The sequence below is a fragment of the Tetrao urogallus genome, assembly GCF_951394365.1.
Source record: "Tetrao urogallus genome assembly, chromosome: 23".
Taxonomy (NCBI): Eukaryota; Metazoa; Chordata; class Aves; order Galliformes; family Phasianidae; genus Tetrao; species Tetrao urogallus.
The window spans coordinates 5,051,038-5,073,199 of NC_136836.1; the positions used below are offsets into that span (position 1 = coordinate 5,051,038).

The following is a 22,162-nucleotide window of genomic DNA, read 5'->3' on the forward strand; positions in this document are numbered from 1 at the left end:
AGTTATGTGAGATGGGTTTGAGCCTCATTCGGCAGCAGGATGAGGTGGGAGAGCCTGGAGCTTGTGGATCCTGTGGGGAAGTGGATTCCTGTGGAGGAAGCCCTGGGGTGGGAGAAGCAAAGTGGAAGGGAGCTGTGGAAGCTCCCTGCATATCAAAGCAGATGAACGGGGTGAGATGCTGATCCCACGAGCACACAGAGCTGCCTTCCCGCTGGCTCAGGGGGGTTTATCTCCAGCCCCGCGGTGTTTTTTCTGCTGGTGCTGTTCCTGATAGCAGGCATTCTTAAAACGCAGGAATGCAGTTCCCCCGGGTGAAGGAGCTTACCTAATGGGGCAGGAATGGTTCTGTTGTTAAAGTTGGTGTCATGGAGCCAACGCCGAGGGTTTGCATGGAAGTTTGGGTTTTTCTGTTTTCTCTCTGATGCTTGCAGGCATATTCAAGGTCCCTCGCGTATCTCTCCTGGTGGGAACCAAGAACTGGAATAATGTCTTAGCTTTCACCTGCTTAGGCTTTTATTTCAGACTCTGCCATTATTTCCTTCTGTAAGTTTTCTGAAGAAACCAGGCTGTGGGCAGTTCTTCTCCCCGCTCACAGGCAGCCTCCTCTCACTTCTCCTCCACAGTCACTCTCCATAGCAGGCGTCCCTCGCTGCTCTGAAACCAGTCCTGTGTGTGCTCTGCAGCTGGGAACTCTCTGCCTTCCTCAGGAGGACCCTTTAAATTCTGGGTGATCGAAGCAAACCGTTTCCAGCTCCTCCTTCCAAGTTTGGATGAGTGTGACAGAGGCCTACACCTAATGCTTAATTTGCCCTTGATGTAACACTGTGTTGATGCCAGAGCTTTCTTCCCCTTTGCTCCATTTTTAACCTGTTGCTTCTTAGGGTTCTGTTGCATTGCAGTGCAGTGTTTAAGCAGGCTGAAAGCAAGACATCTGTGGTTTTGAGTCAGCCCTGAGAAATGGTTCGGCACCAGGATGAATGGCATCTCCAGTTGCAGCAAAGACCCCATCAGTGCCAGTGTTGAAGTATTGCCAGGTAGAAAGGATTAGCTTCTGTTTGTGCATCTATGCTATTTTTTGTCTGCATCTGACGATGCAGATCATGGGGGGGAATCAAGGGCCAATGTTAAATTTTCGTTAGAATATTTCTCTCTGTATTTTCTTACAAATACTTGAAATATCTTCGTCTGTAGGAGGATGGCATCATAATGCAAACAATTGTTGAAGAGCCATCAAGCAGCTTGTCAGTCCCTGATTTCCATAGGTGCCCTGCCTGCAGTTCTTCCTGTCTCAGCACCTGTTTCTCTGTGGTCTTGTGCCCTCCTCCTTGCCGTGCTCTGTCAAATTTCCCCCCAGCTCCTCCTTCCCAGGCTGGTTAAGGGGAAAGGATCCTGAAGAGCACAGCCTGCAGGAGGTGCCCCTCTCCCTGATCTGCTCATAGGATTTCATGGCGTGGCCTCGCTTTGGCCTTGTAGGTGCTGGACTCGGTGCTGCTGTGCTGCATTGGGGCTGTGCTGCCTTTGGCCCGAGGGCTGAGGGTTGGCAGCAACACGAGCTGCGCCAGTTGTGTCCCAGCTGAACGTGGGCTGCTGTCTTCTGCCCTGCCACGGTAATGACAGCACGGCTCTGGAGGTGTTTCCCTATGGAAGCTGTAACACCGTTGCTCTCTTCACAGCTGCTGCGTATGAGGAGAAGCTCAGAGGTGTATTCTTGTATTCTTTGTGCATCTTGTCATCTTGTGGGGACCTCGGAGCTGCTTGGGGTGTCCCCAGGAGCGTTTAGCATCACTAACACAGGGCCCCGTGCTTGTGCTCACTCAGGAGGTGCTCACCAACTCCTTTGGTGTGCACCCAAACATTTCTGTGCTGGGAACATCAGGTCCTGCACCCTGCTGGGCACGGCTGCCTGCTCTGCGGTGCTGCTGGGCTCCTGCCGTGCTTCCAGATAGCGAGCTCTGTGCACAATGACACCTTTCTAACAGGCACAGAAGAATTTGTTTAATTAAGCTTTTTAGAAATAATACCAGGCTGACCTTGACACTGTCTCTTCACCTTGAGGGGATTTGCTGCTGTATTCTGCACTGTTGTTGGCTGGAAGAAGCACTGGAGTAAATGACTTTCCCGCTGGTGCACAGCGCAGTGTGGGCTGTGAGCACCCGTTGTGTTCTGTAAGTCCCTGTGAGAAGGCAGAACTCTAACAAGGGAATGAGGAGAGCACTTTTATTTTCAACTCTTTTTTGTGTGTGTATTCTTTTTACAATCTTTGGAAAAGTAAGCAAACAACGAGCACAAAAAAGCCCCACTTTTAGAGGTCATGAGTATTATGAGTATCTTCATGTGGCTGCTGAGCTGCGGCCTGGCGGACCTCAGCACTTCTCCTGTCGGTTGGCCAGGCTGGGCTCTTCCTGCAGTCCTGGCACTCGGGGGGGATCTCTGGATGCCTGCATCCTTCTCATTGCTGATGCTTGCTCTGCTTTCTTCCAGTTTCCAGCATGTCTACAGATGGCAGCTTCGGCACAGGCAGCAGCAGCGATGCCCAGCAGAGCCTGCAGTCCTTCTGGCCCCGCGTCATGGAGGAGATCCGCAACCTCACAGTGGTGAGTGCCTCAGTGGCTCCCATTGCTTCTAGAGAACCCGTGGTGGATTTCAGAATGTCTTCAGGTGTAGCTGCCTTCGGTGCTTTGAGCTAACAGGAGGTTGAGGGATTTCAGATGGTAACTCGCGCTGTTCTGCTGCTTCTCAGCTTCAGTAATACGAAATAAGTGACGAGAGTTACTTCCATGTAAGAGCACTCTTAATCCCCCTCCTTCCCCTTTGTAAATTCAAACATCTGGCTATTGGCAGACGGTGGCAATTTTGTGAATGAATTTTTGGATTTCATTTTCTGTATAGAACAATTATGGTCTTTCAGAACCGCCTCCTTTGACAAGTCTTGAAAATCACTTGAATGCCAAGTGCATCGTTATCACGTGCCTTATTAATTTAAAGACATTTCATTAAAAAAAAAAAAAATCACATAGAGGCTGAGAATAGGAATTGGACTAAGTAGCTTCTATTTTTCCATCCCCAGAAGAGAAGTGCCTGGGAACGAGGGCATATAATAAAGATTGGCTTTTGGAGAGAGATGGAGAGATGGCTGTGATGCAGCAGTCCTGCAGGCACATCCTGAGCTTGTAATGCAAGTGAAAACAAAAGAGCCCCAATTGAAGACGGGCTGTTCAAAGTGAAAACCCCAATCCAGTAGTTGGAAGATAAGCTGCTTTTTTTTCTGCCTGCATGCAGACAGTTGGTTGAAGAAACAGATGTAGAATTTTGTATGCATAACTAGAATTAATTACTTTCTTCTTTTACTGCGTTGAATTCTTGCGTTCAGGAGCTGTAGTTTGTCTTTGTCTCCACATGAAAGGGGTTTATTCCACAGCTTATCAAATACGGGCAGCTTAATTTTTAACTGCTCTGTGAAGCTATTTATCGCATGGCAAGGTAGGAAGTCGCTGGAAATTAACTGGAGACACTGGAGCAGAGATAGCAGGGAAAAGGATGAAGTGCAGAACATCTGAACGCGGCCGTTCCCAGCACAACCAAACCCTGGCACCCGTGTGCATCTTGTGCTGCCATGCGTGTGGATGGAAGCAAGCTCGGAGCTCACCTGTGTGTGCTGTGCAGCTGAGAGCAGCTGTGATGGAGGCCTGCTTTGCACAGCTCTCTGCTTTGGGGCGTTTGCAACGTGCTGCCACTGGCTGGAATGCAGGGGAGGAAAAAGGGAACTGCTCTGTGAGAGCTGGGATCACTGGGCTGCCCTCCGTCCCGCAGGACAAGGGGCTGTAGGTTTCTCTTGGAGAAGCAGGAGGCAGAATGAGGCTGAAACAAGCATTGCAGCTCCGCAGAGAGCTAGAAGTGGCCTGGGAAAGTATTGAGACCTAATTTGGAAAAAAGAAAAGATGAAGAATTGGTTCTACAGTTCGTTGTGCTGGGCAGTAGCCAGTAGTGGTCACGCTTCCCTTCACCGTGGTACTTGCGTATTGATTTTGATTTATGTGACATTTGCCTGTCAGCCTTAAAGGAATAAAGGCTCTTTAAATTGCTCTGGTTTCTCCCACTGTCTCTGCTCTCTGAAGGTTTTAATAGCATTGCACCTTGTGCAGTGTGCTTGTAGCTGCAAGTGTCTGCTTGCACTTCTCTTGTTCTTGGAAGTGAAATAATTAGCACCGTTACGAGTTTCACCAATTAGGAATTTTGTCGTCATCTTTCCTTGAGGCCCGAAGCTCATGGGGCACTTTAAAAAGGAATGAGCTTAACAAAATAAACTCAAGGAAATCTCTGGGATGTTTTTTCATGCCCTAGCAACCTCCCGACTTGTTTACGTGATGGTGGCTGGTGGGAAGTGCCACCCTGATGTGTGTGTGCTCAGCACAGCTCCTGCCTGCTGCCCTCTCCCAGCCCTTCCACACCAGGCCTCTGCCCTCCTGCTGCACGTGCCACGTCCAAGATTCTTCCCACAGTGAGAACGCAAAGGTTTTGCTGTGTTCTAATGCACATCTATCATTTTCATACCTGAATTGATCACACACCCCCTGCCGGAGCGCTGGCTGTCCCACATACAGCTTCTGTACTTTATTTTAGTAGAAAATGGCATTTTCAGTACTTTTTTTCCCTCTTTTGTTTCACTACCGTGTCTGGCAGTGCTCTCTTACCACAGAGAAGAGTTTCCTTTTACTTTTTGTGCCGTTTCTGTGGAGAAGACATTTTGTAGAAGCCCTGTGTGCACAGGGATTCTGCATCCTGGCGCAATGGACGTAACCTCACCTTTCTCCCTCTTTGAAGGGGCCCCTGCTGGCTGCACGGCGTGGATTTCTTGTTCTTCTGCACCTGCAGAGGAGGGCAGGCAGTGCTGCACTGAAGCTCGCAGCTTCCCTCGCCCCTTGCATCTTCTCAGGCTTTGTGTTGGCGTCTCAGTGCATCTCTGTTGCTGAGCAGCTGCCAGCAGTGAGCAGGGAGGGTGATTCACTGCAGTGATGGCTTCCTCTCCTCGCTGCCTCCTGAGCCATCCTCACCCTGTTCTGAGTCAGCAGTTCCCTTTGCTGGAAAATGGCAAGGAATCCATTTAAATACAGGAGTAGACAAGGTTTTGCAGGGCTCTTGACACTAACACTGATACTGGGGAGCAGGGAAGTGCAGGTAGGGCAGAGATTTCATCCTATGGCAACATAGCTCTTATTTGCCTTCGTTTCCTCTAGTGAGTCCTTGCAAATTCCATTGCTTTCTCCGTCCTAAGGCACCTAATTGAATTAGTTGCTTCAAATACACATTTCTGCATCTATTTATAACTTTAGAAACATTCTGTTCTGCAGAAGGACTTCAACTTCGAGGTGAAACTGTAAATGCAAGTGTCTGACAGAGGGCTGAGGTACCGCTGTGCTGTGTGAAGTACAGGAAGGCAGCTGGGGATGCTCAGATCTGAGGAGGAGCTGCCCCACCTCAAAGAAAAGGAGTCGTTTCTGTCGAGTTTTAGCAGGTTCAGTTTCAAACAACAGCAATTTGTTTTAATTTTCTTACCTCTGTCTCAAATGTGGATCTCTCTGCAGAAAGACTTCAGGGTTCAGGAGCTGCCCCTGGCTCGGATTAAGAAGATAATGAAACTGGATGAAGATGTGAAGGTACCCTCATGGCTTCTGTCTTAAGTGTTTATGACCCTTTTGGTGGATGCTGTAGCTGTAATTCCTTGCAATTCATTACTTGTTATTGTCGTTGTTTATCATTATTTTTAAGGTACTTTACAGAACAATTACTGGAATGCACCGTTAGCTGGCCTGGTGTAATTAAACTGAACTGGGGAAGCAAGATCACTTGGGATCTTTGCTGAAGACTTTTTCAGTTCTGCTTTCTCTTGTTAAACACCAATCTGCTGCATAACTCTGGGTGTTTCCTGGCTGCTTGGCTTTTTTTTTCCTAGTGCTGATCCATCTTTTCTCACGTCTCCTTGTTTTTCTTGACTCTTACTTTCACAAAGCTGTAGAAGGTTCAACGTGGGCAGTGACAGCACTGAAAAGTGCTGTGCTGTTCTGTGGAAAAGTGGGGAAAAGTAATAACTTAGGTAGGTAACATTGGTTTGGTAGTGATACTCGAGCTGAATCTTTGACTTGGATCTGATAAAGTCAACTGGTGAAAGGTTGGAGGCGTAAAAAGAAGGGGGGAGAATGGAGCGCGTGTTGAGTCTTGCGCTGCCCCAGCCCTCCTGTTTGTTTGAATAGGAAGAGGCCCTCAGACGTGGCTCTCCTAAGAGAGAAAAGAATGGTTTGCACTCTTATTCTCAATGTGACACCATCCTTCTCCTAGGACAGCCTTTAAATGTTAAATGAGAGTCAGAAAAAGGCGTGTGTTGTCTCCCTGTCCAAGGGAGCTATTCTGTCAGCCTGCAGCCACAAGGAACCCAACCCCCTCAGGTCCCAATTTATGTCTGAAGCGAGTGAGTGCCAGCTTTGTGATAATGAAGGGAAGGTGAGATTTAAGAGGGAAAAGAGTCTTTGGCATTCCTTCTGGTGTTATTTAAGAAGCCTGCACTGGGGATTCAGCACTAATGCCAAGCCAGCTAATAACGAAACTGCTCAACGTGAGCAAAACTTGAGCGAGATGCTTTTTAAGGGAAAGGAATTTGGTGAGGCGCATGGTCTTTATCTGTGTCTCCAAACCTCCTTTGCAATTTCTGCATTCATTTCAGATTATCTTAGTGTTACAACTATAAAGTAAGGGCCAGGCTCTCTTCAGCTTCTCGTTCAGTACCACTTGCGTGTGCCCAGCGCTGCCAGCAGAAGCTGCTGGGTGATGCTCACAGCTGAGTACAGCCTGGTGCAGCAATTCAGAGCTGCTGGCTCAACACAACCCGACACGAAGAGGTAGCACCTGGCCAGGTGTGTGCAGCAGGCTGTGAAGACAAACTGCATGTGGTCAGTGCTCTGGCACTGCGTCTGACTGGAGGCTCTTTGGGCCGTCAGACCGGGGATCCGATGGGGAAATTCCCCAAACTTCACTGGTAGGCAACACAGCCGTTCAGATTTGAGTAACGTCACACAGTCACCTCGACTTTGCTGCATCGGAGTCTTGATAGTAACTTCAAAAAATGTGTGCATTTAATTACAGATGATCAGTGCGGAGGCCCCTGTGTTGTTCGCCAAGGCAGCTCAGATATTCATAACAGAACTGACGTTGCGAGCCTGGATCCACACAGAAGACAACAAGCGCAGGACTCTGCAGGTAACAGCAGCTCCTACCTGGCCTTCAGCAGCTTCAGAAACTGTTTCCAACTTCTGTTTTCATAACAGGAGGCATGCTTTGTAAACAGAGGCTTCTATCACCAGGAACCTGGGTACAAAGCGCGTTGCCCACTGTGGTTGTGCTACCTAAGTGCTTTTTGCTTAACTTGGTTTTAAAAACAAACAACAGCCATAGAAAGAAAGAAAAAAAAGCAGCAGCTGTCTGCTAATGGTGACCTGCTCTAGTGCCTTAGGATATCTGTGTCTGTCGGACTTCTGGCTGTCTTGTTTTTCAGCAGTAATTCTCCTAAGGCAGGCTTGTAGATGTTAGTTGGGGTCCAGAGATGAGAACAAAAATGGTTCCTCCTGCGCTCTGATGCAGGGATTGCCATAGTGGCAGGCAGACAAGTGTGATTCCAGCCCAAAGGCGTCCTGTTGGCTGGGTGTCTGACCACTGAATCCTCACTAATTGAGGCCAGTGCCAGTTCCTTAACCTGGATTTTAATGCAGTTACTGTGGGAAGGATGTATTTGATGCACAGAGCAAGGACAAGGCGCTGCGTAAGCAGCAAGTGTCGACTCAGGCATGTCCTGCTAACAACTTTCAAGCTGTTATTTCAGAGTTGCACTTAGATCCTGATCCTAATGTACAGGACCTTTAATTGACCCAGGTTTCAATGTAGGAGCGCTTTGCCTTCCCCAGCAGCTGCCATCGTAGAACAGCTGCTCTCCGCATGGGCAGTGCAGTGCAGCTGGAGAAATGCAGTCTTTGCTTATCAACTATTTGGGAAAAAATGTAGAGTGGAGAGCTCTGAGTTATGGGAGGAAATTGGACTGAGCCCAGCCCTCAGCACGGAGCACGGAATGGGAGAGACATCTGTTCAGTCAAAGGTTTCTTCCTGGTGAAGATCCTGCTGTAATATATGCTGCCCGTGGAACAGAAATGTCTCTCTTGTGCTTTCTGGGTGATCATTGTTTGCACTTAATTGCCAAGGCAGCGCAGGGTTTGGAAATGTCAGCTAGCCTGAAATGTGAGGATGGCTGGTCGTAATGTCACCACGCGTCAGGCAGTGCTGTCCCAGCTCCTGTTCATAGAAATGCTTTACAAATTTACCTTCCATTAATGAAAACGAGGCTTTTAAGAGCTTCTTGAGTCAGCCCTGCTTTTTAAGGTGGTTTGCTGGGATGTTAAACTGACACAGAGCGTTTTATTGTTTTCTTTTTAAGACTTTCAATCTTTTTTCACTTTTTTTGAATCGTGGGGTTGCTGGAGATCTTAAGCAAACCCTGCAGTGGTGCCTTCTGCTGGCTGCCCCTGTTCAGGTCAGCAGCACTTTGACAGAATGCTCATGTTTGGATTTCTTCTTTTGGTGAAGATACGAAAGAAAAGTTTCTTTAGATAAACTTTTTATCCTTATATGCATGAAAGCAGCTTGGAGAAGCTGTTTGCCTTGCCAGTGTTTCTTAGAAGCTCACTGGCTCTTGCGCATCCTTTCTCTGATACCTTTGGCCACTTTGCTAACTCTGTGTTTTAATCTTGCTGCTCTCTCTTAAGAGCCCTTCTACAGGCTGCATTTTGTTCTCTCTACATCTCTCAGGATTCCCCTGCCCCAAATAAGACCCTGTAATTCTGTGTCTTTTTCTCACCAAACGCGTAGGTTCCACCTAGGGGAGGTTCTGTAAAAGCTGAAGTGTAATGAACACCCCTGATTAAAAAGCTCTGCTTTGTTTATCTCGTGACAGAACACGCTTCTAAAGCTGAAAAGTGCTTTTTCTTGTTGCTGTTGTAGAGGAACGACATTGCCATGGCAATTACAAAGTTTGATCAATTTGACTTTCTGATTGACATCGTCCCAAGAGATGAGCTGAAGCCTCCGAAGCGTCAGGTGAGACAGAGCAGCTGCCCTGTTGGCTGTCCTTTCCGTGGGGTGGTTTCACTCTAATTGTTAGGGAGCTGATAACGAGTCAGAGTCTCAGACACATTTGTGCCCCTTTGTGCACGTTTCTTCTTCATAGTGTTCAGATTCTTAATTGTTTTTGGTGCTAATAGAGGGGTGATGACAGAAGCCCGACTCGGGCACTTACCGAAGCAACAGAAACATTTCTACACAGCTCTGAGAACAAACATTAGCACTATTAAAAACGTTCAAAACCGTGCTGACTCTGCATCCTTTGGCTGCCATGAAGCAACCCAGGCAGCTTTGCCCAGCAGTGCCACCTCCCGTGTCCTTCAGGGCAGTCGTTGCTGCTGTAAACATCCTTGACTGGAAGCTGTGAGGTGTCAGCGGGAGCTTTCAGTCGGATGTTTACAGCTGCAGGCTGCTGCAGTCACCTGGGTGCTGCTGCCCCGTGGAAGCCAGCAGACGTTGCTCCAGGAGCTCTTGTTGCCCTTGTGTGCCAGACGGTGCCCAAACTGCAGCGCGGTGGGGCTGCAGCTCAGTCGCCCCGTGGCTCGCCGTTGCTTCACGTGCACAGAGGCAGATCCTGCACTCGGCTGGGCTGTGTCTGCCTGCTTCCTTCAGCTGGTTTTCAGATGCCTTTGGAGGTCTTTGAAAGGTTCAAGGTGGTCTTTAACATGTCTTCTTTGAGTGCTGCTGGAAAGACTGGAGAACTGTAAAACAGCTTCCTGGCAAGTGCTTTACTTGGAAGCTTTGCTTTGATGTGTTTCTCGTATTCCATTACAAGTCAAACATACAAGAAGTACCTGCTGTGAACAGAGATGCTGCTCCCATGGTAGACCTGGAGTTTGAAAGCTGCTGTTTCATTTTCCGTCTGGAAATGACAGAATTGTTTGGGTTGGAAGGGACCTTTAAAGGCCAGCTGCTCCAGCTGCCTGCAGACAGGGACCCTCGCAGCTCCATCAGTGCTCACAGCCCCCCAGCCCGGCCTTGGCACTCTCCAGGAGCACAGCTCCACACTCCTCTAGTGACCAGTGCCGCTCCTCACCACCCTTGCTGTACAAAAGACTTCCTTGTATCCAATCTACATCTCTCCTTTTTTAATGAGAAACCATTTCCCTTGCTCCTATCCCAGCACACCCTGCTATGTCCTCACGGTTCTGCTGAAGTGGCTGCAGTGGGAGCTTGCCTGTATCTGGTTTGATACAGAGATGCCAAGAGATTCACTCTGAACACAGCTGAATCATGAGAAATGCTGCTAAGGGGAGAAGTCTGGTGGAGAAATCCAGCGTAGGTTGGGACTTTTCAGTGGAAAATATTTCTCTTCTTCCACGGTGCTGAAGAATAGCTGCCCATAGGCTGACAGGCTGCCCTTTTTGGCTGGGGGTGCAATCTGTGCTTTAGCATGGGCAGGACTGTTTGACAACTTGGTGTTGCTTACGAGGAAGAGCTGAGGAGGGAACCATGACTGTTATGTTGCTCTGGTAACTGAAGCTACGGCTTGGAAATACAAGATGCCCAACGATGGGGTAGAGCCTACTTCATGCAGATTTGTATTTAAAGTCATTTTTGCGTGTAGCAAGGAAAATTTGAACCTGGAATAGATGCTGATGTCCTTAATTGAGGGTTCAGCGAGCAGCAGGGTTGGAGCTCTATAGAAATAGCGTACCTAAGGACTGGGCTTTACAGAAACAGCCATGGCTCTTCAGTGCTTGCAGTTTTGTGACTCGTTGGAGAATTGTCCTGTTGAATACATACTTACATTTATTATGATTCCCTCCTGTAGAGGATTTGATGAAGCGAGCAGGAATTAATTGCGTGCTGCTGTGTGGAGGAGGTGCTGTAAGTGGCTGTGGTACTGCGGGGTGCTGCTGGGAGCCAGGCTCAGTCACTTCTTCATTACAGCCAGCTGCCAGCAGCGTAACCTTTGGGGTGTCATTTCCTGGTATGCTGTTAGAAACCTGTTGAGTGGCTCAGAGTCCCTCTGAGAGCTGAGCACTGAAGGGAAGGGGCTCTTCTACCCACACCTGATGCCCATCTGGGCAACGTACACTAGTTTTGTTTAATGGAAGTTCTTTTTCTGCCCAGCTGGATGCACTGCAGGTAAGCCATGAGCCTCTTCTGATGCAGGGGAGTGGAGCAGACTTGTGTGACGTGGCCCCTACCATGCTGTAGCACGTGTAAACATCCTACACTCTCAGCTGTGAACTCGAGGTGGCTGGGAGAGGATTGTTTACGCCTTCTGCCATGGAGTGAACGTCTGGTGAGCTGTGTCTTCTGCTGGGCTCAGGGTCCAGTGCTCCTCTGGGAGCTCGAGAGGTGCGATTCTCGAGCGTTCCCCGCTTGTCACATAGCATCATCTCCCCAGATCTACTTTGCCTGAAATATCTTGAGTTATAAGGCGCTTTTCTCTTCCAAAGGCATCCACAGATGAAACAAGATGGCAGTACAACAGCCTGTGCTCCTGACAGCAAGCTAGAGCAGAAGCTGTTGTTCTTTACACTCATGAGATATCCCTGCTTCCTGCAGAATCAGGCTGTCAGGCCGTGACACGAGACAAAGTTGTTGTTATTCTGAAAAAGCTGGATTTCAATAAGTAGACCAAGGCCCTGCAGTGTGCATCGAGTGCATGGCTTCTGTTCCCAGGGGTTTGACATCAGAGCTGGGCTAAGATCTGTGCTGGGCACGTGGGCTAAGTAGAAGGCTTTGCTGGCAGATGAGGCTTTGCAGGTCTTCCTTGTGCATTGCAGTTCATTCTGTGCTAAGATAACCAGTGATGATGGAATTTGCTGATGAGGAGCTGTGTGGATTTCAGCTATGGTCATTTTATACGTTTGCTTCTCATGATGAAATTGGTGACTCCATTATTATGTGTAGGATACTGGAAATGGTTTTGATTTCCTTCCAGCTTCATAAATGAGGAAACCTGGTTTGAGCGATCGTTTTTGAGTCACTTAAGCTGTTAGAAAGGAGGCACTGGAGGCACCTTGGTGCTTGTGGGGGTGCTCAGCGGTGGCTGGGCTGGGCAGCTGGGGGTTCCCTCCCCATTTACCCACTCTGTGCTGTGCTGCAGGAAGAAGTACGTCAGGCTGTGACCCCGGCTGAACCCGTGCAGTATTATTTCACCCTTGCTCAGCAGCCTGCTGCAGTGCAGGTCCAGGGGCAGCAGCAAGGACAGCAGACCACGACATCTACAACCACCATCCAGCCGGGGCAGATCATCATTGCACAGCCTCAGCAGGGGCAGGTGAGTGTGGGCAGAGCTCGGGGCTGTGCAGTGTGCTGGGGACCCTTGGCTCACTGCAGTGTCCTGTTCTCCCTGCTGCCAGCAGTCAGTAGTGCCATAGAAATGGGTTTTCCTTTGCAGCGTAAGGAGCTGAATTGTGTTGACCCAGTGAGCAAAGCAGAAATATCCTTTGAATCTCCGTGCTGTAGGTTATGTTGTTCTGTGGGAGTGCAGTGCACTGTTAGCCCAGAGTGAGTCACAACAGCCATAGGACACATTCTGTCTTTTCCACATGCAAGTGAAGCTGTAATGGTTTTTGAGCTCTGCAGTCAGCGGTGTTATTGTTACAGTGTGGTTTTGATGTTTTTTTTCCTTCCTCTCCCTGCCTTTCTTAATAGCATATTGAATGCCACGGTGAGGTTAGCACGGCACCCTTTGCTTGTCTGGATGAGCACTGCTCTGGCAGGAGGCTGCCCTTGCCAGGTGCCAACCACGACACCGCTGCGATCTTCAGAGCTCTGAGATCTCAATTTGAAATGCATGCATTTTCTTGAACATATTTGGCTTGTCTCTCGAGTACCTGTGCCAAAGAGTGGCTATCTGCAAAACCAGAACACAGGGCTCCCTCTTCGTAGCGTTGTTACAGGGTGTGCAGCATGCCCTAAAGCCAGGATCACGCAGGTCTTGCTGCGGTGACTGAAGCATCAGTGAGGAGCAGCGGGGCTCAGCAGCAGCCCTGCGGCCTCAGCCCTGTTCTGAACGCAGCCCTGTGCCAATGCAGGTGGGAGAAGGCCAGCAGGTGCAGATTGTGCAGGCCCAGCCGCAAGGACAGAGCCAGCAGGCGCAGAGCGGGACGGGGCAGACCATGCAGGTCATGCAGCAGATCATCACCAACACGGGGGAGATCCAGCAGATCCCGGTAAGCCGTCGTGGGGCTGGGAGTGAGGTGAATGCAGCTGCTTCAGCGTGGGGCTGTGTGTGTTTGTGTGCCTTCAGAACTGTGCAAGGAGGTTTGGGCTGCGCGCGTTTCCTGCGCCGGGAGAGAAAAGGAGCCGGGTGTGACATGAAGGGGGAAATAAACTCAGGCCGTGCAGTGCCAGCACCACTGCTACCCACGGGTGGAATGGCGTTATTAGGAGGCAGGACAGAAAGCACTTCCTGGATAAATTAGTTCTCCACGACAGCGTGCTTGCAATAAAACCTAATTAACTTGTGTTGCCTTTACTCCGTTCTGCCTCTGCAACCCGGAGCCACGGCCTGTCGGACCGAGTGGGAAAAGTGCTGCCTGTGAGTCATTAACCAACTCCTACGTTGCAAAAAAGCATTTCTACAACGTAGTCTGAGCTGATGGCAGGAATGGCTTTGTGCTACCAGGACATTTCTTCTCACTTTCACGTTAACGTAAGGCTGCTGTGCCCTAAGAATGGGATTTTGAGTGCACAGCGAGCCGTGAATTCTGGCACGTGTCCTGGGTAAACGCGTGGCTCCCAAAATGTCATTTTCCCCCTCTTTGTAGCTTGGAATGACAGCAAAGCTGAGCCTTTTGGTTCCCACCTGAAAAATTGCACACGCCTTAAAATAAAAATGGATAAAATCCTTCCAGTTCCACGCACTCAACCAGCAGCACAGGGGTCGGACAGGTGACCGAGACGAGCGCTTCGCTTTGTCTGTGATTCCTCTTGCTGTTACGAGGCTGACCAGCTGCACAGAGCTGATCTCACACAGGCTGAGGTTTGCTCAGCGTCCCTTTGGCAGATGTTTGTGCTTTGACAGAGCATCTCGAGGAAAGCGAAGGCTCTGCATGCTGCCACATCCTCCCAGTTCACTTCCCTCTTCTCATCTCTGCCATCTTCAGCTGATTCCTACACCAGGTGTTGATCAGGAGGGACAAGACTGCTTGCCAAACGTGCTGCTTTACCACCAGCAGCCTTTTTCCTTCTCCACGTTCTTCACCGCCTTTCTCTTGCATTTTTGTCCTCCTTTTCTTTATGGAAGTCTCTCTTGGATGCTTCTTAAAGGCATTTTGGATAGAGATCTCTACCCCTGCCTGGGTGAATCTGGCATAACAGAGCAGCAATAAAAGAAGTTCAGGCTAGTTTTGCAGTCATCCCCAGTGCAAGCTGTAAGTCCCTGTAGGAAAGGGACCTGGAGATTTGCAGAGGGGAAAGAATTCTTTATAAAGCAGCTTTGGAAGGGGCTGAAGCATTCTGCAGGAAATGCCATTCTCCACCCAGGTGATGCTGTTTTAATTGATGGCGTGCTTTATGAACGAGCCACTGGACGCTTTTTAATTAGCACCTGCTTTTGGCCAGGAGAATTCTTCCACCTCATCTTGCCTGGCAGCACTGGGGCTCGTGGCCGTCCTCAGGCACTGCTGGGGTTGCAGTTGGGATGGAGCTGCCTGAGTGGGCATCTGTTGTGCTGGGGATGCTTGGGTTCCTCGTGAGCGTAAGGCGATAAAGCAGAGTACCTCAGGAGGGGTGTTACAGTGAAATACAGTTCTCACTCCAGTACCTAGGAGAAGTGCTGCCTTGACAGTAATTAATGTGATTCCTCTTAATTGCAGCATGTTGAAGAACCACAGCCTGTGCTGGAGGAAACACCTTTCCCTTCTTTGCTTCCAGCAAATGAAATGCAGCAGAGCAGGAGCCACACAGCCAGCATGAGAGCAGAGTGCCTGGGAGCACGCTGTGTGGATCCACAGTTACACTCCTTGCTCTGCCCACTGCTGCTCTCTGTTCTGCTCTCTTTCTGCTCCTCTTTTATCCTTTCTCCCCTAAATCTCCTTCCTATCTTGGTGCAGTCAGTGTTACCTTCTGGCAGCTCTTTTCATTCCGCTCTCTGGTAGCGTTCAGCTCCAGATCTTCCTTAACACAAACGCAAAAGGCTGAAACACAGCTGGTAGCATCTGCCAGCATAGGAGTGGTGGGAGAACGGCCTCAAACAAACAGAGTAGAGCTGGAAGGAAGGCAGGAAATGCATCCATTACAGAGCAGCCATTTGCCCACGTGAATTCTGTGTTCAATTTCATCCATGCCTTCGCCTTGACCTCGCGGGGCGAATCTTTGGAGGTTGCCCTCATTTCTGGAGGCACTGTGTGTGAATTGCTTCCATCGCTGCTGGGAGCGTGGCTGAGATGGAAGCAGGAAGCTGCAGTGTGGAGAACTTGCTCAGCAGGCAGAGCTCAGTGCAGAAATGGAGTCTTTGCTGAGATGTGTGCTTGCGTGGGGTCCATTTGCTCATGAAATAACATTGGTGCTGCTGGGCGCAGCTGGGTTCAGCAGCGGGTGGCAGCAGGGCTGTGTGCCAGCAGCTCCTGGTCCCTGAGCGGTGCTCAGGTGCTCTGCACGCCTTCCTTTGCCCCTCCTTAAAAACAAAAAGCACCTCAAAGTGTTTTGGATGTGAGGCACCGTAAGGCTGTGAACCAAAATGTTCTGAAGTTCAACAGCGCAGCACCAGGAACTCGATGGCAGTCAGCCACGTGGGGACCTTTCCATCGCCTCTCGGCGTGTCCCACCAGCTGCCTCTGTCACAGACTGAGAGCTGAGGGCACTAAGATGGCTCTGCTCAGACCCCCCTCCCCAGGCATCCAAGATCCAGGCTGTAGGAAATAAATGAACTTGCATTGGAATGTGACACAGCGCCGACACGAAGCGTTGGCTTTGCCAGGTAAAGAAGAGTTGAGCTTCAGGGCTGCAGATATTGTGGTATACTTCTGTCATCTCTGCTGCCTTCAATGATTTGAAAATGTCCTGTGTTTCCTTTATGTTTTTGGCAGCACGTAGTAGGAGTGTCATGACGTGCAGCTAGCTCGGAGGAGCCTCTGTGTGTGAGATGAAAGGCTGAGCAGTCGCTGCATTCTGGTGACTGAGAGGGAAAACAAGTGTTACAGTGCTCTGAAACGTAGCACTCAACATGCTCTAGCTACTAACTGGCCTTTTGTCCTGGAGAAGGAAGCGCTGTGCTTCTTCAGGTCCTCCTTGCAGAGCCTGGAGGAGTTCTGGGGACTGGGCTCTTGCCCTGTGCTAATTCCTCTCCCCTACCGCTGCCCGGCTGGAGCTCCCCAGTCTCATCTGTTACCTGGCTTCTGTTGTGGAAACGAGAAGGCAAGTTGGTGTGTTTCAGGTTACACAGTTACCTGTTTAATTTTCTTTCCCTGCCCCCTCCGCTTGTCTCCAGGTTCAGTTGAATGCTGGCCAGCTGCAGTATATCCGCTTAGCCCAGCCTGTGTCAGGCACCCAGGTAGTCCAGGGGCAGATCCAGACGCTTGCAACCAATGCCCAGCAGGTATGCGCTCCAACAGCAGGGCTGGCCTTTGCTGTTATGGTGTTGTTCCCTAACTCCTGAAACTGCAAACTCTGGTGGAATTTACCAACTCTTGGGCCAGGGATCCTGAGTTTCTTTTCTTCCTGTTTACCTTCATCGGAATAATGAAGCGAGGAGCGCAGCGGATGTTTCCTTGACCTGTGTGTGAAAGCTGCATGCTGTGTGTGTGTGTCTTGCTGCATAAAGCCCTTGCTGCTTCTGAGCTGGCTGCAGGTTTATCAGCCTTTTCTTTACTTCTCCTGGTTGGGTGAGGGAGGAGCAGCAGCTCTCAAAGCTCTGCAGCAGTGACACATCAAGGCCAGCCCTGCAGCCGCCAGGTTGGCTCGTGATCTCTGGGGCTGCTCGTTAAGGGATTCTGCTCTGCCTTCGGAGGACAGGAGGGCTGCTGCTTCCCTGACATCCTGGAGGCCGCAAGGTTCTCCTTGTGAAAGCAGACGTGCTTTGTGAGCACTCGGTCCCTGTCCTTTGTTCCTGACTGCAGTCAGGACCAACGTGAGCACGGGCTGCTGCCCTGCGATGTGTCCCCCCCCCTCACGGCGGGGCAGTGAAGCTTGCAAGAGTGGAAAAGCTCTGGAAGGGCTGCGGCAGAATGTTGTCTGTGGGTTCTGAGCCTCCCCAGAGCTCTGTCCCTGACTGCCCTTCTCTCGTCCTCGCAGATAACGCAGACAGAAGTCCAGCAGGGGCAGCAGCAGTTCAGCCAGTTCACAGACGGGCAGGTAAGAGCCCGGGCCGTGTTGGTGCCGCATGCCTTCAAAGTCCAAGCTGGAAGGACTGTTTGGGTTTGTTGTGGCAAATCAGCTCTTCAGGTAAAGCGCTGCTACCGCAGCCAAACCTGAAGCAGAGGCAGAATAATGGATCCTGGCCGTTCCTGATGCAGGTGGATTCCTCAGCGCTCTGTTCGCTCCAGATTCACGCAGCCCATTTTAGTCCTGACCAGCTTTCAAATACAGGTCTGAACGTTTAGCCTGGCTGTTGTGTGAGCAGCACGAGCTCAGTCTGAGCATCAGGAATGGACAGAATGATGTACGATGCAGTGATAAATGTCCGATTCACGGCCTGGTTCCGGGGACAGATTTCACACAGGCCTGAGAGCTGCTCAGGCTTCGTGCCCACAGCGGCGCTGCGTGAGAACTGACCTCCCTTCCCCTCCTTCTGTCTGCCAGCAGCTCTACCAGATCCAGCAAGTGACCATGCCTGCAGGCCAGGACATCGCGCAGCCCATGTTCATCCAGTCCACCAACCAGAGCTCGGATGGCCAGGCCACGCAGGTGGCGGGGGACTGAGCGGCGGCCCTGCGTGGGGCAGCAAACACGTGCCAGCTTCACCCGGCCTGGTCTGAGGAATGCGTTGCTTCTGCGTCTCCGTACTTGACAGTGAGCCTCCAGCAGGCTGCGGTCTCTGGTGCACCATACGCCTTCGTCTGGTGGGTATGAGGGCATATCCAGCAGACACTGACAAGAATGCAAGATTTTTATTTTTGGAAGTCCATATTTCAGTGCGTTCAGCTGCTCGTTCAAAGCCCGCGAAACTGAAGGGAGCCGATGGAATTCGGAGCATCTCATTGAACAGCGGTGAAAGGCCCTGACCTGGGGAAATGATTCAAGGGCGCCGCGTCAGGTTTGCTGCAGGAGCTTCCTGCCTGGTGCTCCCTTTGTGTTTCTCCCCCAGTAGAGCTAGGTTCAGTGCTGCCATCTCAGTGGTCTGTTACGGGTGGGAGGGGGGAGCGTGTCTGTGTGTTGGGTTGCCTCTCCTGCCTCCTTTTTTGGTAAGCCGGAGCATTGAATATATGCAGCTAGGGGGCAGGGAGTGGGGGCAGAGTAATTAAAGTGAAAACAAAAACATTCCTTGTATTATGACTGTGTTTTCTAAAGACAAAATGATTCTTGAATTTGACCTGGTTTCTTCCAGAGATGCTAATGGCGTCCGGATGAACCCCAACCCCCGTTCACTGTTGTTCTGGCTTCGGTCGATGCATGTAATATAAGCTTCCTCAAACAAAATAAATTCCCTTTGTAAGATAACGCGTGCCCTGTCGTTGAGAAGCACAGCCTGGCGGTGAGGAGCAGCGAGGAGCGCGGCGCTGCAGCGATGCTGGCGGCAGCACAGCCGGGCTGAGCTCCAGGCCGGAGCTCGGTGAGGTTTTGCAGCTCCTCATCGTTGTGCCGGGCGGCCTGGAGGGGCTCCGCGCTGTTGGCAGAGGGCGAGGGCAGCGGCAGCGCCGGCAGCTCGGCTTTGCTGCTGGTGGAAGAGCTGAGCCGGCCGTGCTTCGGCGGCGTGAGAGCCGGGAAACCGCTGCGGGAATGGGGGGAGAAGCGCAGCGCCCGAGTGGAGCGGAGCGGGGAGACGGAGCGGAGCGGGGTGGGCGCTCAGTGCGGGGAGCGCGGCCGCCAGGGGGCGCCCGCGGGCGGCTGCGGTTGAGCTGCGCGCTGCCAGACCCCCGGCTCAGCCCGCAGCAGCGCCGGGCTCTGCCGAAGGAAAACTCTTTCCCCCAAAGCAGCGGCGTGTGATGCGTTTGCTGGAAAGAGTTTAAATGTGAGTGGGGGAAAAAAGGAGGAAAGGATCCCTCGTGTCCTTCTGGAAAGGCAGGGAGTGGGGGTGAGGTGGTGCGGCTGAAGGGAGAGTGGTTTCTGTGGGAGCCCCAACGGGGGATGCTGAGGATGCTGAGGATGCTGAGGATGCTGAGGATGTTGAGGATGCTGAGGATGTTGAGGATGCAGAGGATGCTCCCCACGCGGCATCGTCCCGAGGGCTGCCTGAAATCAGAGCTCTGCCAGCAGTGTGAGAGCTCCGCTCTGCGCAGGTAGCACTGGAGCTGGCAGTGTTCACACAGCTCATAATGGAGATAAGGCATCCCAGAGCAGTGCCCTCACTGCCTCCAGCAGCAGCGTTGTTATGAAGATAGCTGAAATCGTTGGGCTGTCACAGGTACTGTAAACCCCAGGCGTTAATAAGAGCCAGATCTCCCATATAAGGCTGCGTGTGCTGCTCCGATCCTTTTGGTCCCCACTCGTAGGAGAAATGGTTTGGGACCCATTTCAGTGGCTGCTTTCTAACCTTAAGCTGGGGCTCTGCCCCTCTCCTGGAGCTGGCGGGGCAGAGCCTGGGCACGCTGCTGGGCAGCACACGCAGCACAACACAGCCAGCAGCCTCAGCTTTGAGTCTGAGCGCAGCGCAGCATCTCCGTCTGCCCCGCTCAGTGCCTCCCCCCCCCAGGAGCAGTTTCTGTGTCTCCTGGTTGGGATGAGCTCAGCACAGCCGCGGTGCGGGTGACAACGGGCAGCTGATGCTGGGGAAAGTTGCACCGTGCTGCTGACAGCTGCTGTGCCCCGGGGTGCACATCTCAGGCTGCCCTGCCGGAGGAAAACACAGCCATGAAGGTCACAGTGCTGCCGGGGGCTCCAGGCACGATGAAGAAGTGCTCGGTGACTCTGCCCCAATGGGGATCAGCCACCACGGTGGGAAATGGGGTCCATGGGAGCACGGCTGATGTGGCTGAGGCCTTTCTGAGGAGCTCGTGCTCAGCTCTTCCCTTCCGAGCACCACAAGCTCTGGGGATCCTCGCCCAGGGGCTCTGCAGGACCTCGTGCTGCAGCACACGGCGCTGAGGCTGCGCTGGGCAGAACCAGAGACCACGCAGGCACAGCAGCTCAGGGTCTGCCTTCAGCCTCCCGTTTGCTGGAGCTCAGCAGCTCCAGGCTGGCTGCTGCCTGCCCTGGGCTGAGCCCAAGCCTCACGCAGACGCAGGTGCTGCACGGCTCCTGCAGCTCCCAGCGCAGCATCCCTCACACCGTGGGGCTGCTCGCATCCTCCTCTCCACCATAGCAGCCCCAGGACCTCCCAGCACCCCCATCCAGGGCACCGACCCGGGGCTTTGCTCCGCCCCATCGCAGCCCCCATCCCGCAATGCCCCCATCCCACCCGCTCCCCCCCAAACCAGCAGCTCTGCAGCTGCATACCAGGGCTGCAAAACTTACTGGAAATCCTGTAGATGAAAATCCCGGCCTCCCATCCGTGCCAGGAATTTGAGCTGCAATCCCAAGAGGGCAGCAGGCTCCAGGCACGCAGGCCTCCCCGCTCTCATTGCCCAGCATCCGAAATGCTCTTTAAGGCCAGACTGGAGGAGGCGCTGCTCGCAGCCGCCTGCCGGCTTCCCCAGCCCCATTTCTGGGGCCGTGCCCGTTGATGGCAGCCGGCCGCCCGCAGCTCCAGCAGTGGCGGAGATGCCCCGCGTGTGCGTGCAGCTCGGCCCTCGGGCGCAGCTGCACCTGCAGTGCTGTGCAGCAGTGGAGGATTGCAGCGCTGGGGCGGCCTGGGTGCGATCGGCAGAAGCGAAACTCTCGCGATGGAAGCCTCAGGGAGGGCAGCGCTGGGCCGCGGCTCTGCTCCGTCCCTCTAATTTATGAGCAGCTCGCAGCGCCCAACAAACAAGTTGGAGGAGTGACGTCTGTGGTTAAAAAATAAATCAGTGGTTCTTCTTTGCTTCCAAACTCAGCTCTCCCGATGCTTCCCCAGCAAGACGTCGGCCGGGCAGCCCATCCAGCCACAGAGCAGCGGCGTGAAGCGATTCCCACCTCCTGTGAATAAATGCAACGGTTCCCCCTCCCCAGAGCCCTCCTTCAAGGGACCCCAGGCCCCGTCTGAGTCCTTTGGGGTCACCTTAGCTCTGCCCCTGCGCAGCCCCGAGGCTTCGATCCGTCCCAGGTGAAACCCAACCCTGCAGAGCGCAGCCCGGCGCTGCACCGAGGCAGCAGTGAAGGTCAGGGAGCTCCACAGCACTGAGGGGTGCAGGGTCCTATTGGGGAGCACCGGGGGGGCTGCAGGGGTGCGGAGGGAGCTGGTTTGGGTTTGCACGATTTCAGCCTCTGCGGACACAGCTCTCATTGCTGCGCTGGGGTTTGTATTGGCAGGGAGGTTCCTGGGGGGTGGGAGATGTTGGACGGGACCGTTTCCCCCCCCGTGCCAAATCAACATAAGTGTCTATTTATCGTGTGTGCGCTTCCCTACACCTCCCAAATACCGCAGTGCTCACACGGGCGCACGCCGGTGCCAGGATCTCCAACCACGTTAAATAATTCACCGCCCCGCGCCGTAACCGCTCTGCTCTGCGGGAGCTCAGGGCGCGCTGTGGGGCGGGGGCAAACGGCCTCTGGGGCGCGGGTCCGGCTGGGAGCGGGGCAGAGCGGCGGGGGAGCGAAGGGCGGGGGATGGCGGCGCATCCGGAGCGCAGGAAGGGCCGGATGCGCGTGGCCGAAGCGCTCCGTGCAGAGCGGCTCCCAGGGGCGTCGGGCACCGCAGGGTCGGGATGCTCGCTACCGGGATGCTCCGCACCCGCAGCTTTGGGAGGCTGCTCCCGGGAGGCTCCGCGCTCGGTTGTCAGGGATGCGCGTTGCAGGACGCTCCGCACCCGCAGTTTGGGATGCTCGCTGCCGGGATGCTCGCCGCCCCACCGCCCGCGACGCTCTGCAG

General features: G+C 52.5%; 1 protein-coding gene across 5 annotated transcripts; it reads left to right on the forward strand.

Annotated features, from left to right (window-relative positions):
* Positions 1-2,489: 2,489 nt before the first annotated feature.
* Positions 2,490-17,979, forward strand: NFYC (nuclear transcription factor Y subunit gamma; the record flags this gene model as incomplete). 5 transcript variants are annotated; one of them, XM_079545956.1, is made up of 9 exons in its annotated part: positions 2,490-2,594; positions 5,583-5,654; positions 7,135-7,248; positions 9,037-9,132; positions 12,218-12,391; positions 13,131-13,289; positions 16,550-16,696; positions 17,353-17,412; positions 17,860-17,979. In XM_079545956.1, the coding sequence occupies 9 exons, from the start codon at positions 2,490-2,492 to the stop codon at positions 17,977-17,979; spliced, it is 1,047 nt and encodes a 348-aa protein (XP_079402082.1). The 5 variants fall into 5 exon arrangements, with proteins under 5 accessions (XP_079402082.1, XP_079402083.1, XP_079402084.1 ...); XM_079545957.1 differs by having other exon boundaries at positions 16,550-16,657; XM_079545958.1 differs by having other exon boundaries at positions 16,550-16,657; positions 17,863-17,979.
* Positions 17,980-22,162: the final 4,183 nt, after the last annotated feature.